This window comes from Scomber japonicus, chromosome 12 (assembly GCF_027409825.1).
Source record: "Scomber japonicus isolate fScoJap1 chromosome 12, fScoJap1.pri, whole genome shotgun sequence".
In the NCBI taxonomy this organism is placed as follows: domain Eukaryota; kingdom Metazoa; phylum Chordata; class Actinopteri; order Scombriformes; family Scombridae; genus Scomber; species Scomber japonicus.
In genome coordinates this window covers 5,578,206-5,595,619 of record NC_070589.1, presented here as the reverse complement: position 1 = coordinate 5,595,619, position 17,414 = coordinate 5,578,206, and the positions used below count along the sequence as shown (strand labels likewise).

Here is a 17,414-nt window from a genome sequence, read left to right as displayed (position 1 = left end):
CTCTGTAGATGAATTGAGAATAGTTTACAAGGGTATATTAAAGCATCTGATATGGATGCTAAAAATATGAAGTCCTTGAGAACTAGGTGTGGATTTACATATTATTTGGTCAGTATGCTAAAGGTGCCGACACTATCAAAAATAACTCACACAACACACATCGAATTGTGTTGTGTCTCAAATCACATACTTCTGTTAGCACACTTTTTTGACAGGGTATTATGGTGTATTCCAGTTGTACTCGAAAGTTGGAATTCTTGAGTTCCCAGTCAGAAATTTCAACTGGAATGCCCCCTGAGATTGGATTTCTCAAATTTTTGGAAATTCCAAATTCAAAGATGGCTGCCCTGTGCATCAACATTGTTACAGCTATTACCAGTTTTGTCTTATTTGTGTCTCATTAAATCAGCCGTACACTCAGCACTGTCCAACTTCTATCTGTGGACATGTAGCTACGCTGTTTGTCTAAGCAAAATACAGAGAAATGCGTTTTTATCATGTGTATATTTGAGTTATTTTTCTGACTTCTAAATTGGAACGACGCAAACTCCGGTGTGACGTCACTCCCAGCTCTGACTTCACACTTCTGAGGTAAATGGAACGCAGCATTATTGTTACAACCTCTTCTGCCATTTCCTGTTTGAAAAGTGGTCCTTCCTGTTCTGCTACGTTAGCCAAGATGGCGACCGTTAGGGACTGTTTGAAAGTTTTGAGTGCACCATCAGGGAACTCATAGTGCACTGCATTTGTCCATACTTCTCAGCGTGAACACATTTATGCACTCAAAATATTAAGTACAGAAGAAGATATTTGAGACACAGCAATGGTCTTAAAGGACCTCAAGACTGACATGTTTAACCTAGTTTTGCATAAAGACAGGAAACAGTAGGTTTCTCTGTACATACAGTAGTTGAGAAATACTGTATCTACCAACAAGCTCATTAATAAAGGTGAAGTGTTTGCTTTCTCCTGCTTCTAGTTCTTATGCTGACGCTTGGCTCTGTTTAAGGACAGATGATGTTTGTATTGCTGCACAGATTGTAAAACCCCCTGAGGGACATTTGTGATTTGTGATATTGGGCAATACAAATAAAATGGAAGTACTGAAGTAAATGCGCACATTTCTCAAATGACAGAAGGCTTCCTTTAGTTCTTCAGTCAAGTTAAGTTTGCTTCAGTATTTTTTGTTTGTCTTCGCGTTCCACTTTCTGCATGGGGAAACAGGCTCTATCATGGCAGATTAATAGACAGGCAGCAGTAATCTGACCACGGGCCTGACTCATCTATTTGTTAGAAACAAAGAGATGAGCGGAGAGAAAGCGAGATTACTGTGCTGATTATCTAAATGGATGGCTGACTTTTTATTTTTATTTACAGAGATAGTACATAAGATGAGGAAAAGGCTTGAGATGAGCTATGTTTATATTTTATGACAGCAGATAACAAACCCCCCTCTTCTCTTCTCTACTCTTCTCTTCTCTTTCTTTTTAGTCTAGTGTGTTTTTACTTACTTACTTACTTTTACTTACTAGTTCTTTGGAGCTTTTTAAGTAGTAGGAAGAAAAAAAGATGCATTGGCTTAAAAAGATGGAGCTGTAACAATGAAGACTGCTGAGACACTGTGTCTCTGTGTTTACCAAAATCAACCTCTGGTGTTGGTATGATCACTACTAAATATTTCCTCCACTGAAGATCTGATCTGATCAAATAAATATGGGGAAGTGAGATCTGAGAAAACACTCCAACTACAGTATTGGAGTGTTAATAGTTTACCTTTTATTGCACTTTTGCAGCTCAGTTCAGCTTGAATTCACTCCAACTTTGCTATTTTTTCTGCTTTGTCATGCTACTGTAGCACTGCAGCAATAACTGCTGTGGTCATGTAATGTTAGTTTGCTGTCTTACACAGAGTCACATGAATATATCCATACCTGCACATAACTGGAACAAACTACCAGCAGAACTGAAATCATTTTTAAATCCAGGTTAAAAACATTTCTCTTCTCCTGTGCTTATGATTGAGCTCTTTTAAAGCACTTTACATTTTAATCTTTCATTTGCACACTATGTCCTTTTAATGATTTTAAAGCTAATTATTATTTTATGCTGCAATCTTATATTTAATGCTCTATTCTAGCATTTTATTTATGTCTTTCTATTTTTCTGTACTTTGTTATTATATATTTTATGGTTTGCAGAAATGGGTGTGGCAAAGTGGCTCTACGGCTCCCCCTAGGCTCCAGATTGATGTAGACGAGCGAAATGCAGTATGCATTTGTATCATGTAAAGACGCACAAAAAAAGTCTCTTGGACCCATACCCACGCTTCGTACTTTAATAAACTCCTCCTAGAGATTTAATCAGACCCACCTCAAATTCACTCAGTGTTGTAATTGTGTTTACTTATGTCATATGTTGCATCTTGTACAATATCCATAGCTTCTGTGGCTGTAACTTCCATGGTAGCTCATACTCTGTGAGAACATTGCTTATTAACTCAAAAGTTTTAGGGGAGGAATGGAGGGAAAGATTCATTCTGGAGACACTAAACTTAAACTTTTCTGAACAGTATTTATTTTATTGCTCATGGTTTGTCATAATGTATAAATCATGTTATAAAAGTGTGTCCCTGTATATCTGAATACTGCGTGTTCTAAAACATTTTAATGGTTGTAGACAGCTAGTTCTGTGTGTGACTGACTCTCAGGATTGGGATGATTCTGTCAAACATACCTGTATTGGGGTCCACAGAGAAGTATGGGTGTCCCTGGCTGATGCTGTAGACCAGTTTGGCACTGTTCCCATACATGCTGTCATCAGCATCTGAAGCTGTTACCTGGACGACTGATGTACCTGAGAAACACACATGTACATGACGATCACTGACAAAGAAAAGACTGTTTGACAATAAGAAAATGAAAGATAAAAATTAAAGCAATGAATTGTAGTAGAAGTTATCCTTACCGATATCAGACCTCTCGGGTACGGTGGCGGTGTAAACCTCTTTGCTGAACTGAGGCTCGTTATCGTTGATGTCGTGCAGTTTGACGGTGAACTCAGTCTCTGGCTCCAGCTTCTGGCCCGTCCGTTTGTTGACCACTGTGGCCTTGAGGATATAAAAAGCCTTTTCCTCACGATCCAGACGGCGAGTGGCGTGCAGGTCGCCGTTATTCTCGTCGATGACAAAGATGGTGCCGGCACCCTCGCCGGAGAGAACGTACTTGACGACACCGTTGCCATGGTCCATGTCTGACTGGAGCTGTAGATGGACACACACAGTGAAGGTTATAACAGGCCTCAGTATTTCAGAGTCAACATACCAAACTTCAGACTCTTAGCCTTGCAACTTCTCTTGCACCTTTTTTAAAAATCTTTCAGTAAATATAAATTCCTTTTAACGGTATTCACAAAGCCCAATGTCAATGGGCCAAGGAGTTATACCCCCAGCCATTAAAATAATTGCTGTGAGGCCAATTTTCAATGTCCCCTCTATTAACAGAACAAACAGGCATTTATATTCTCTCATTAATCACCAGACAAAAAGATTATTCACTCTCATTTGTTTCCATTGTTGCTGTAATACCAAATATCCATTGTGAATGCTGCACAGATAGTATAATACTGTTTGTTTATTTAAAATTAACTGTGTTCATTTGTTTTTTTCCATGTCTGTGGGTAATTTTCCCACTGTTGGTTGTTGGCTATGCTTGTTCAAACACCTAAAATGACCTTTGTTGTATTTATCTGACAGGAACCTCTGGTGACCATGTGCATTATGACTCTAACAGCTTGAAAATAGCATGACATTGTTATAGACCTGCAGAACATCTAAGGGAAGAGATCAGGGTAGAGGGTTTGGTCAGCAAAGCAGGTTTCCTGGTTTATTTGAACCATTACCATGATCTTTTTTCTGATGATATTCTACATGTTTCTAATGGCCAAAAAATCCCACGTGAAGACACAAACCAAAAATAAATGCATCTACTAGCAAAGTATTTTGTGTGTATCAAAAGCCTGATATATCTTATTCCTCAGTGCCTTAGAGCTCTGTTATTGTCCAAAAACTACAACACATCAATGAGTCACATTGTTACACTGGCTGACACGTTCCTTCATTACCATGGACACATACACTTTGTCTCAATCCCACACATGCAGTCCTGCTGCCAGAAATACCCAAATACAACAAATGTGGACTCATCCGCCACTGAAAATAGTCCCCACTCAAGACACTATTTCCTCCTTTTTGAGTAAAAGTAGAGTGACCAGATGTTTTAGGAGAATACTGAAGCTTTTTTTTTTAGGTTAGAAATATGAGTCATACACAGGGTAGATGAATCATGAAGTTTTTCATTGGATATGTTGACATTAATAGGATTGTGTCTAAACTGATGGCAGATGAGGAAACATCTGGACTCTTGTACATGTATACTAACCAAACAGACATTACTACTTGTTCAATTTGTCAAGCATCAAAACATGCTTTCCTTCCATCTATCTATAGACAGCGCTTGGCTTGCTGTTACATCGATGGAGAGGGAAGACGATGGACAGGCCAGTGGATGATGGTGACAGGTTTATATAAGACAAAAGCAAAGAAGAGCAAAGAGAGAAACGAAAAGAAAGAGCAAGAGTCATATACAGATTGAGAAACAAAACAAGAATCTTCTGAAGGCGAAAAAAAAACAAAAACCTCCACCACAGCGGCTGAAAATGAAGAGAGCGCAGCAGAAAGCAGCCAGAGTGTTGTGTTGTGCCTGAAGGAGTAAACATCTATCGGATCTGCTGTGAGATCTGCTGTTTATACTCCGATACCTGCAGCAACTACCCGTCTCTCTCTCTCTCTCTCTCTCTCTCTCTCTCTCTCTCTCTCTCTCTCTCTCTCTCCTCTTGTCTTTGTCTGTATCTCTCGACCTCAAGTGGCTCGCTGCTCACCTTTCATCCCTTCATCCCTGCTTCAATCCTTCAGGCCAGGTGTTGAGGTGAAGCCTTTGATTATACGTGTGTGTGTGTGTGTGTGTGTGTGTGTGTGTGTGTGTGTGTGTATGTGACAGTGAGAACTATTATAGCTGCTATCTTCTCCTTTCCCACTGCTTGTGAAAGGTGTGAGCTGCTGGTTCTTGACAAGTTTATATAAGGGGCTAATAATATTACTTTCTAAAACAACTGATCCAAACCTGATTCATAGTGTTGTCTACCTGTTACATGGTTCAATTCCATACCAACCTGTTTTAGATAGTCATTTTCATAAATCATGGACTGAACCAAGTGAGTTTTGCTGATTTCAAGATGAAGGGGCGTATGAAGTATAGCATGCTATGAAACTGTTAGCTCCACTAATGATAGACTATTGATTTCTGGCATTGTGGACACCCTTACACACACTACCAGCCTGCAGTCCTATTGTAGCTCAGAGTACTGGCAAACCCTAACAGTGTCTATAATATACTGCATCTAACCCTTACTAATAGCCAGATTCAGGCTTCCTGCTAGCCTGCTGTATGCTCCAGTTATTTGGTATGTAACATTTTAAAAGACAGAAGGGAAAACCTTGGCAAAATGTGACCAAAAACATTTGAACTAATACCTCAAAGAATAAAACCAAAAGAAACTTGATCAAAAATGACATTCCAGTCTGCTAACACACATTGAATAGCTCTACATGTCTATCCACATTTACAGGTCATTATCTACCATTAAGAACACTGAGGTTGTGTCTTATGTATTTTAAATGTGTCAAACTTCAATAAAATACCAGAATTCAGTTGCATACCACAATTGTAGTCCTTTGGACAAGTCTTTGAAACAAAATCAAAATTCTTCAGGTTCAGACTCATGACCTCAGCATATCTATTATCTTTAGGCCACATTAGATAGATAGATCTTTTTTGTCACTGTTAAAACCCAATGAAAGTCAGTTGTTTGGCGGCAATCGGTCCATCACTCATCTTTAATTGTTCTATCACAAACTGTGAGAGCTGTCAGTACAGGTACACTAGTCAAGGAAGAGCCATCAAGGACACTTTTTTTGGTTTGATTTTGTATTGTGACACAGATTTATTAGGAAATAAAGGCTAACTTCCTACCTGCCTCCAGGATTAGGGTTGGTAAATCCACACTGATTTCTCTACTAAAAACAGAGATGAACATTAACAGCATGGGTATGTTTGTTACATATAGGAGTGCTCATTTAACACTTACAATCACAATAAGAGTTTCTGCAACATAATGGACATTATGCAAAGTAGACTTTTTAATGTGATTGGAATGAATGCTTGTTGCAATATAAAAAAAACAACTCAATCAGCTGATTGTGGTGCTAATTATTTGAAGATCAGGTAGTATCAGCTGCTATATATATATATATATGTGAGGAGCTAGAAGCCAGAAGCACTCTCTTGGTTTTGTAGCCACACAGTTTTTTGTGTTGTTTAAGCGTGTCAACCAAGGTACGAACCGAAAGGACCATTCGCTGATTGAAAGTTGCACTTGTATTCGATTTAACAACTCAGAGAGGCTCATCTGTTCTTCCAAACCCCTGTGACACACAGCCTGCAGCATCTTTCTTAATCTCCACAGTGCTGCAGATGTACAGACACTTGGCAAATACTGTAGCATCAATACATACTGCAGTAATTGTATGCGGAATATATTATAAACCCAACGCCAGGGTCACCATCCAATATACAGTGATGATATATGTTGAACACAGTGGGAGCAGCAGATGCATGTTTCACTCATTCAGTAACTTAACATATTACAGAATTTGCAGTTTGTTTGCTTTGCCTCACAGCACGAGCTGCTATCATAACCACCGACTCAATGACCGGGTCAGCCTCTGAGCTCTCTGGCCTTTAGAACTCACTTTCCTGCCCATACCAATGAGCCTTGACAGGGGAAACAAGAGTGCTGACTCACAACCTCTTCTTCTTCTTCTTCTTCTTAAAAAAAAAATGTAAATCTGCAGAGCTGTCCTGTTGGAGTTTTGCTGGGTTGTCAATGAGAGGATTTTCCTTTTAACTTAATATCTCTATCCCCAAAGAAGTCCTGTTCATCTGAAGCCAAAAAAAGAGCCAAGTCCAAGGTCTGCTTTAGGTATTGATATTATTACAATGCAGAAAGCTTCTGAAATGTAGCTAAATTCAGCTCTGCTCAGCTTGTTCCACAGTCTTAATATGTGATCTGACCAAATGCCCCGAAGGTTTTGCCCTTTCTTCACCTCTTTGAGCATTGATTTCAGCTGTTTTTTTGCCTGGATTCCTGATCTCCCCGTTCTTCTGCTTTGGCGGACATTGATTCCAGTTGGCTTCTGCTTATGTGCCCAACAGATGGGTGACAAATGAAAAGAAAACCAAACATAAAGTGTAAAGTGTTGGACCAACTGGAGTTGCCAGAACAGCTTAAATGCTCCTTGGCAAGGATTGTACATAACACAGCTCCTCTGAAACACTGCCCACATCTGAGTGTTCAGTGATTCAGACAGGTTTGCTGCTGTGCTCATTGACAACCCTTTTGTTGGTTGGGAAATACAGCATTTCTAATAGAACTGAAATATAATCTTCTTGTGGCCAGAATCGTATAAATACCAAAGAAAAACACTCAAGAAAATGGCAACAAATGCTGATGAGACAGATGCAGCGCTGCCCTTTGCTGTAGGTCAACTTACAGAAATAACAAGTCAATTTTAAAAACATTAACTTTGCCAAGCAATCATTACCGAAGCTTCCGTTTTGAGTGGAAATTATATTCTCGTGATGGATATGTCACTCGCTAGAGAGCGGTTTGGCCACAGAAATTGGCAAACATATTGCCAGACTGAAGTGAAAGCAAAATGGCAATTCAGTGATTATCAGGCTTGTGTTGAGTTCGGATGACTCACACCATTTTCATACTCATCAAACCATTCAGTGTTCTGTTTGGCAGCATCTGTCTTCAGTGTGTTTCTGTACTCCTTCAGTCAGGTTTTCCACTTTAAAGCAAGACAATATAAAAAGAAATGTAGAATTGATTGTTAATGTCAGCTAATATTATCTAATGTTAGATGTTTCTGTATTATGGATATTACAGAGTCACAGACCACTGCTGTCACCTGTCTGTATCTTATTTGTAAGTATCATTGTGTGTATCCATACATTAGAACTGGACAAACTTCTTTCTCATTGGTGTTTCAAGGTCCTCTTTACCTCTACTACCTGTATTCTTCTGCTTGCACTTGATGTTGGTTGATTGAAAAACATCCAGGAGGAAAACAGATTGTGTGAGCTTTGTGATCTTGGTGAAGTGGAAAGAGCTACCCACTTTCTTTTGTACTGTCCACATTCTGATGATTTAAGAGAGTTTATGTTCCAACATATGGTTCGACTGAATCCTGAAATATTTTTGGCATTCTGATGAGCAAAAAATGGAAAGTCTACTTAATTTTTGATGTATTTAAACTTGCAAGTGTTGTGTCAAAAGCCTGCAAAAGAAAGCAACATGGACTGTTCCATTAATATTTTGTCTGATTTTATTTTATTGCATTTTTCCACTTTTAGTGTCTTTATTGATTGTTTATTCTGATAACGTTGATCTGATTATGAAGGAAGCTTCCGTTACCTTATTTCATTCTTTAATCTAGCTGGTCTTTGTCATTGTTATTTAAACAGGCGTTACACTGTACTTTAACCCTGGCATCAATCAATCAATCCATCAATCAATCAAACTACCTATACTCACATTAAAAGGGTCACTCCACAGATTTAATATTGCACCTCAAATTGGTCCATAAAGTTTGGAAACTTGCGGGTGAAACTGAAGCAGGACATCCAGATGTTTACTGACTACACTACTACTACATTTACCATTATGAAACTCAATTGTGTCTTTTTGTGAGACCCTACATCTTTCTAACTATGTAATCTCCAAGCACAAGAACAACAAACTTTAACAGAGTTGTACTTAGTATGACAAAAAAAAAAGAAAAAAAAAGCTGCAGTTGCTAAAAAAAAAAGAAGAAAATCTCCTCAAGAGAGAAAACTTCTATGCAAATTCTCTATTATAACTGTGAAACAAAAAATGAAACCATGCCAGAAACTGAATTAAAATGATTCCACCAGCGGGAAAAAAATGATTTTAATAAAAATATCTGTTGATGGATGATTCTAAGAACAACTAAACCACTCTAAACACTTTTTTTTTTGGCAAAACTCTGATGAGACTGAGGGGATAATTAGACTCTTCCACACTCACAACACTTTTCAAAGACAGCAAAAAGCTATTTTTTTCCTCAGGGTCTTCCTGGCTCACTGCTGATAACCCCCCACTTAACCGTACACACACACACACACACACACACACACACACACACACACACACACACACACACACACACACACACACATAAAGCGACACTGCAAATCAGCAGTATGGAGGGATGGGTCACACTTCATCTGCCTGGTTCTAGTGTGTGCACAGGAAGAGCTTGTGTCGTCGAGGCCGCACGGCAACAGCATCTGTTTTTAGTTGGGATGTTTTGCTCCGCCTGCGTCGCCGACTCAAATATGTAAATCTTCCTCTGGGTCTGAAAGCAGTAGTGTTACGATATTTCACCTTGTCCATTATTCCCATCTCTTACGCTCTCCCCTGTGGCAGCTTTTCTCGCCCCACCTCTGAGAGGGATTATTTTGGAAAATTCTGTAGTTATTTTTTTCCCCCTGTCAGCCAGGGAGCCAAAGGAATTGTTGAACAGACTGTGGAACAGATGTAGTGATAATGCAGCACAAACGCAGGGCGAGTGTTACATGAAGAACGGAGGAGAATTCTCAAAGTACGTCCAGTGTCTCAATGTGGAACTACTGAGCCATTTCCATTCTGAACATGTGATATGGTTGAAAGTTCAGTAAAAAGCTTATAAATAGACCTTTAGGTTTGAGATAGTTTCTATATTCTAATGGAAGTAAGTGTGACTGACAACTATTGAGCATTACATAGTACAGATACTAATTATGCATCAGCCACTCGACTGTATGAACAACAATATACATCTTTTATATTTGTACTTATCATCCATCCATCCATCCATCCATCCATCCATGTTATTGTATAATTTCTGTCCAATGTGCTCTTATACCATCCATGGATCCATCTGTCCGTCCGTCCATCATCCATCCATCCATTGCTTTTTTATTGGTTTATTTGCACAATTTTAAATAAAACCCAAAGGAATATAAACATAAAAATAAGAGGTGGAAACCATCCAACCCTCCATCCATCTGTGTTGGTATATCATTTCTGTCCAGTGTGTTGTTATACCATCCATGGATCCATCCATTTTTTCCTCCATTCATCCATCCATCCATCTATTTCTGTCCACTGTGATTCTTCACCTTCACTTTTCCTCTTGGAGTGGACCTGCTATCTTTTACCTTTTCTTCTCCACTTCTCTGTACACTTTCTCCGTTGTGCCTCACCTTTTTGTCTTCAAGCTGACTTTCTTCTTTTTTCTTCTTTTCTTGTGTCTTTCCTGTTGTTCATGCTGATCTTTTTCTATTTTTTTTTTACCACAAGCAGAATATTTCCTGTGCATTTTCTTACCATTAAAAGATATACCTTTCCTCTGTTTCTTCTCTTCTTTCCTCATTTCCTTGTCTCCTCCCTTCCCCCTCACTCTCTGCCTCCATTTCTCTCTCTCTTTTTCCTTTTGATCCTTGCTGCCTTTTCTCTCCAGCGGTGTTCAGTCTGATTTGATCTGTCAGTCTGCGCGGCTGCAACACCTCCGTGCTTTCACCTAACGCGAGCTGACGAAGCCTGCAGACATTTCACCACAGCACATTTCTAGAGCCGAGGATGCTTTTTTAGAGTCCTTAAATGTCCCAGATCACTGTCTTCATGACCATATCTCCACCATACTGCTGTCTCTTAGAGTTTTGTATAATCACCTTCATGCTGACAATGCTGGTGTGGATAAAACATCCTTTTCATTACATACCAAAGAAAGACTTTGCCGCTCCTTGCTGCTAACCTTTAATAAAAAACTCCTTACTTCACCTCACTTTTACTTTACTGGTGAGATTCAGAAATCCAGGAATACATTTTGACTTAACTGCACAGTAAAACATGTTATATATTAGACATTAATGCCAATCACAGTCCAATGTTGAGCAGTATTTTTGACAATATTTTGCTGTGGCAGGTAATTCTTCTTAGGAACAGGATGATACACAGAGTATCATTTTACACATTACTGGCATTTGATTACTGCGCTTACTGATGTAGAATATGTACTTGACTTATTGGATGACCTACATACCTACATACCTAACTACCTACTGTATGTATAGGATATATCGGTCAGCCAATATTACTGGCTGATATTGGCCTATCACAGATATATCGTTATTATCACCAATTAGAAGTCATTTATCTTTTAATTTTATTTCATTTCATGCATTATATATTATTATCATGCATAAAAAAGTTTAAAAGGTGTTGTTATGAGCTTTATGCAGGACCTTAAAAAGTTGTATTCAATATGTTTTCATGTGTTTAAAAAAGTGTTTAAAAGTGTATCAAATATGATACAAAACAAAACTCATAGATGCAAAGTGTTATTTAATTCATCTTTTTTAATTACTTGTCAGAAGGTCCAATCAAATTTAAATTTTCTGGCAATTATTTGATGGTTCAGGCTTTATAGGGTTAATATCCGTATTGGCATCGGCCCCTGACATACTGTATCAGTCGGGGCCATATACAAATACACACAACATATAAGGTATATTTACATCTTGCTCCTCACTCATTATGATGACATTGATTATTGTACTGAACAAGAAGCAAATAAGAACCAGAAGACAAATGTCACATCAGTTGTCTCTGTGTTATTAGTGAAGAATACAGTGTATTTCCCATCAGCTGGACATGACTAGGGTCAGAACTCCATCTATCAGAAAGGAGGACAGCCTGTAGTCTGAGAGGCAGAACTCAGGCTAAAAATATTTATAAAAGCACACAAACAAAACAGGAAGCCCATCTTTGACCCCATCTTTTATCATCAGACTTCCATGTTAATCATTTAGAACTGCAGACATCATAACAGGAAAAAACACAGCTGGAAGTGATGACAGTAACCATGGCCCAGTTCCATTCAAATGTAAAAGAAAGTCATTCTGCTGAACCATTGTGCTCTATAACAGAGTGATACATTTGTAGAAACTAACTGGGGTCAGCCATCTTTAATGTAATTAATTGCACTGTGCTTTTCCTTTTTACATCATCACCACCTCTATGAACTATAAACTCCACTGTGACTTTTGCCATGCTTGACTAAGTGTTCCAACTTGTATTTCTTTACTTGTTTAAGCCACTGGCACTCAGTTTAGGATGTCCAAGATTTCACTCCAGCATCACACACTGGCACCAGTAAGCTTGATGTTTGGTTATTTTCATTTCTTCTCTTGATCTGTGAATCCTGAGGTATGGGTCAGCATACGATCAACTCATTTCATGAACTTATTTATCGCCCGTTGTTTTTGTTCTAACATGTAAAGGATGATGTAAAGCCGAGTGCATCCAAAGGTAAAGCTCACTGCTCAGCCCTGTGACTCAATATTAATACATGGGATCAGAAGACTGGATTCACTGTGGTATCAGGAGTTAAAACAATGTTTGCCTAACTGTATTGTTCCCCCGTCCCTGCTCATGTGTCACCGTTGTCACTGAGCGGAGCACCCAGAGGATCCCCTGCAGTGAAGGCAGCACCCCAGCAGGGAGGAAAAAGCCGCCTTGCTTCTCACCGTGTTTACCTCAATGATGGCAAAACTCCTGTTTGTTTCACAGCTTACTTTGTTTTTCTTTTCTGTCAGACAGCAGGCCTCATACAGAGCAGCACGATACCTCGCGGCATCTGGCTACTGATCAAACAGCACAGCTCCAACTATCATCACTCTGCACTGTGTGTGCTAACTTCACTAATAGGCCTAAGAGTGAGAATCTCCTCTAGATATTAAACAGAGCAGCCAGTTAGATAGAAAATCCCAGGCATAACCCTGTTATCTCTGCACAAGGTGAGTGAACATTAAACACATCATTATTATATGTGTGCAGTAATACATCAGCAAACAGCATGTTTCATGTGCAGCTGCCCCGAGAGAGAGTCTGTCATTCTCTAACTATGTTTGTTTCTTCTTACATTTACTGTGAGCCACATCGTGTTCATTGTATTCACTTGTGTATGTCGATGGATCCCAGTCATTCATTTATAACAGCTATTAATTAACATAATGACACTGACTCAGAAACTTCATTCAGCAAAGCAGAACACCCATGTTTATAATCTACACAGTCAACCAAAGCACTGAGAGAACTAATCCACACCCATCCAGCAACACTGACATAGATCAGTTATAGCTAATGAATGACTATCTTGAAAAGGAAGGTAGGTAGGTAGGTAGGTAGATAGAGATAGATAGGTAGGTAGGTAGGTAGGTAGGTAGGTTGGTAGGTAGGTTGGTAGGGATAGAAAGGTAGGTAGAAAGATAAGTAGTTAGGTAGGTAGATAGGTAGGAATAGATAGATAGGTAGGTAGGTATAGACAGGTAGGTAGGTAGGTAGGTAGATAGGTAGGTAGGAGGGTAGGTAGGTAGGTAGAGATAGATAGGTAGGTATAGATAGATAGGTAGGTAGGTAAAGATAGATAGGTAGGTAGGAGGGTAGGTAGGTAGGTAGGTAGGTAGGTAGGTAGGTAGGTAGGTAGGTAGGTAGAGATCGATAGGTAGGTAGGAGGGTAGGTAGGTAGGTAGAGATAGATAGGTAGGTATAGATAGATAGGTAGGTAGGAGGGTAGGTAGGTAGGTAGGTAGGTAGGTAGGTAGAGATCGATAGGTAGGTAGGAGGGTAGGTAGGTAGGTAGAGATAGATAGGTAGGTATAGATAGATAGGTAGGTAGGTAAAGATAGGTAGGTAGGTAGGAGGGTAGGTAGGTAGGTAGGTAGGTAGGTAGAGATAGATAGGTAGGTAGAAAGATAAGTAGGTAGGTAGGTAATAGGGCTGGGTATTGGAACTCAATACTACTTAAGGTATCAACTGAAATAAATCGATATCAAGTAGTATGGAAACCTCTCCTGTCAATCGATACCTGCAATCAATCTTTTTTGCACCCAGCACTAGAAAATATGCCTATTTGTATGGACTTGCTCACAGCGATGTAATGTGACATGTGATTGGCTCATGCACGCTTAGCAGAAAACGCTCTAGAGTATGGCTATGCTACGCGCCTGTTATGATGGATAAAAGCAAGTGCACAAAATGTGGAATGGGTATCGAATGAAGTACTCAACTGGTATCAATATAACTTTAAGTGTACTTGGATTGGTAGATTTGGTACTTGGATTTGTGCTGATTTCGTAATTTATTAAACAATATCATGCCATAGGTAGGTAGTTGATAGGTTGGTAGGTAGTGGTACTCATGTGCTTTAATAAGTCACTTTATGATTGAAAGCTCCAGAGATTAGATTGTTTTGTCAAGCACATGTGCAAGGCTGGATTAGTACTCCCAGTGGAGCTCATGTTCATTCCACTTGTTGATTTTCCCACACACTCCTCAATACAAACTAACCACAGCACATTGCAACCCACTGACCAATCATCACTTGTCCAGCTATCAAACTGACAAATAAAAACAGTCGATCATCTCTTTACTTTTATACGTTCTCTTTTAACCTTTTCTTTTTCTTTTATTATTATTATTATTATTATTATTATTATTATTATTATTATTATTATTATTATTATTATTATGAGTCTTATTTTCCTGGAACCAATTTTTGTTTTGTTCTGACTGGATAACGCTGCTGTTGGGGGGAAACCTTGTAACTCCATATTTAGATTCAGACATACTAGGTTTCTGAAGAGATGATAACTATCGACATCAAAAGAATGGGTCGAGCCTTGTATGGTAGATCCTGCCATGCACACGTGTAGCTTCAGGTTTTTGTAAATATCCTTACCTTGTCTTATACTTTGGATCATTTGGCTTCATGAAGCTTTGATTATTCTGCACTATCAAATGGATTTAGTCACTTTTGTCTCTTTTAGTCAATATGAAGAAAATGTCTCCAAGCACAGAGACTTTCTTTCATTTTTGGCCATTTTCCACAGCAGGAATGCACTGAAACGTAATGTAACCCCTAACTCTCGTCACAGTTCCTACACTTTGTTTCCGCTGTTCTGCACCCGCTTTGGGAATAAGTGCTTGGAACTACATTTTGGCACTGCTCAAGAACTGATACTGAACCTTCAAGGTACTTTCAGGGGTTGCTGGAAATGTTGATGGTAAACACACACCATTAGACACTATTTCACTACTGCATCTTTACAATCATAACAACTTTGGACAGATGGAGATGATATCAAAGCCTAAACCCTAATTCCAATTTGAATAGAGTTGCTCATTCAGAGGGGGCCTGAGTCAGCAGTTATGAAACAAAGAGAAAAGCTACAAAGAGCCTGGACACTGTTTTGGTCCAATGGCCTGTTTGTATTGACCCAGTGTCCCAATGCGTGCTGGATTCTCCTGCTGGAGAAGGAAGGTTTTACAAATAGAAAACCTCCATGGGTCAAAAATTCACAATAGAAAGTATCATAATTGACCCTGTTTGTAGTTTGAGATGTTTTCCAGACGTCTCTTTTACAGTGGTGGTCTATGGGGACGGGGATTTTTTGCTGGAATACCACAAGTGACCACTGGGATAAATCGGCTGATAGGCTTATGATAGTTATAGCTTATGAATGAGTATAATCTTTAAAACAGCATGAAGCCAAGGTAGGTAGGTAGATAGGTAGGAAGGTAGGTAAGTAGACAGGAAGGTAAATAGGGAGGTAAGTAGGTAGGTAGATAGGAAGGTAGCTAGCTAGGTAGGTAGGTAGATAGGTAGGAAGGTAGGTAAGTAGATAGAAAGGTAGATAGGAGGGTAGGTAGGTAGATAGGTAGGAAGGTAGGTAAGTAGATAGGAGGGTAGGTAGGTAGGTAGGTAGGTAGATAGAGTAGAACCCTATCCAGCTGTTATAATACATCTATGATTTACACAGCTCTTACCTTGCCAATATACTGGTAGTCGCTGCCTGTGTACTCCTCCTGCAGGAAAAACTGGTTCCACATCCAGCCTCGTCTCACTCTCTTGAGCACCTTTCCTCCTCTGATTGCTGCTTCGCCTTCTGTCTCTATCCTCCGTCCAGCCAGAGACAATGCGTCCAGGTACAGGGTAAGACAGAGCCATACAAGGCCCAGTAAGATAGTCCTCATTTTTGCAAGAGGGTGTCTGATGCACTGGTGACAAAAGTTCTATCTTTCCAGCAGGATCTCTTTGATTTGGGAGACGGGTCGATCAGTCATAGTCCCTCAGGTTTGGGGAGAGAAGCTGTGAAAGAAACAGAGAAACAGGGGTGACTACATGGTTCGGCTCAGCATTGCAACACTCAAGTCTGCATGATTTAATATGACTGCATTATGAGGGCAGTTTAGGGATATTTTTGTAACCTGAACCGCTGGACGTAGGAGTGCAGAAATGTTCATCTTATTGATTTGTAAATCTATGTAAATCAACAGTAGCAGTACAGTGGTCTTTATGAGAGGTTAGTTCATCAAGGCCTGATTTACTAAACCTTTTGCATCTCCTTGTCTGATGCATTATGTGAAGACTGTATGCAGCTTGTCGAGGAGGCACCCAACCTCCTGTGTGATTAGTGAAATGTCCCATTTTCCTTCATGCGTATGAATTTAAAGCAGGAATGCAGCAGTCACAGAGAGATAAGAGTGTAACTGACACCACTGTCACACATAAAAAAAACCCTCACATTTAAGTCACCTAAACTTGACACATTCAATCTCCATAGTATTTCATAGTTTGCATTGTTGGTATATTATAAACGAGTATCTCCACACTATTTCTGTGAATCATTGAGTATAAAACATGGTATAAATGCATCTGCATCTACAGATTTTCAAGTGTATACTGTACATCTACGAGATGGACTGCTGTGCTGTTTTGTACAGATGTTCATGTTGCATTGAGGATACATTTTTCTGACTGATCCTGCAACTTTTCCTTTAGTGCCATCAGCAGGTCACTTATACAGTGAATTATCTCAACATCTTCTAGATGGATGGGCACAGAACTCAAGCTCCTAATGGTTTTGGTGATGCTCTATCTGATCTATCTATCTGACATGAGCTCTGTCTGCATGAAGAAATGCAGCCTGCTCATTCATCTGAATGGTGGCAGTGCGTTGACACATCAATGGTCGTCCAGAAAAAAAAAGTTGAACCTGGATCAACTTTTTGCTCATGTCATCTGGAAATGCACTATGTTGGACAATCACCTACATTCAAACACACATTCCAGGTGGATCATTTTTCAATGTCAAGAGCTTATCGTT

The 17,414-nt window shown here is 39.4% G+C and overlaps 1 protein-coding gene across 2 annotated transcripts in view; it reads right to left on the bottom strand.

The window, feature by feature from the left end:
* Positions 1–16,308, bottom strand: part of LOC128368508 (cadherin-6-like) — a 53,535-nt gene extending 37,227 nt beyond the window's left edge. For both annotated transcript variants that reach the window (XM_053329339.1, XM_053329340.1), the window contains exons 1-3: positions 16,075–16,308; positions 2,965–3,259; positions 2,734–2,853 (exon numbers count right to left, since the gene is read on the bottom strand). In XM_053329339.1, the coding sequence (XP_053185314.1) occupies positions 2,734–2,853; positions 2,965–3,259; positions 16,075–16,281 (622 nt within the window). In that variant the 5' untranslated portion in view covers positions 16,282–16,308. The remainder of the gene's footprint in view (positions 1–2,733; positions 2,854–2,964; positions 3,260–16,074) is intronic.
* Between the last annotated feature and the right edge of the window lie 1,106 nt (positions 16,309–17,414).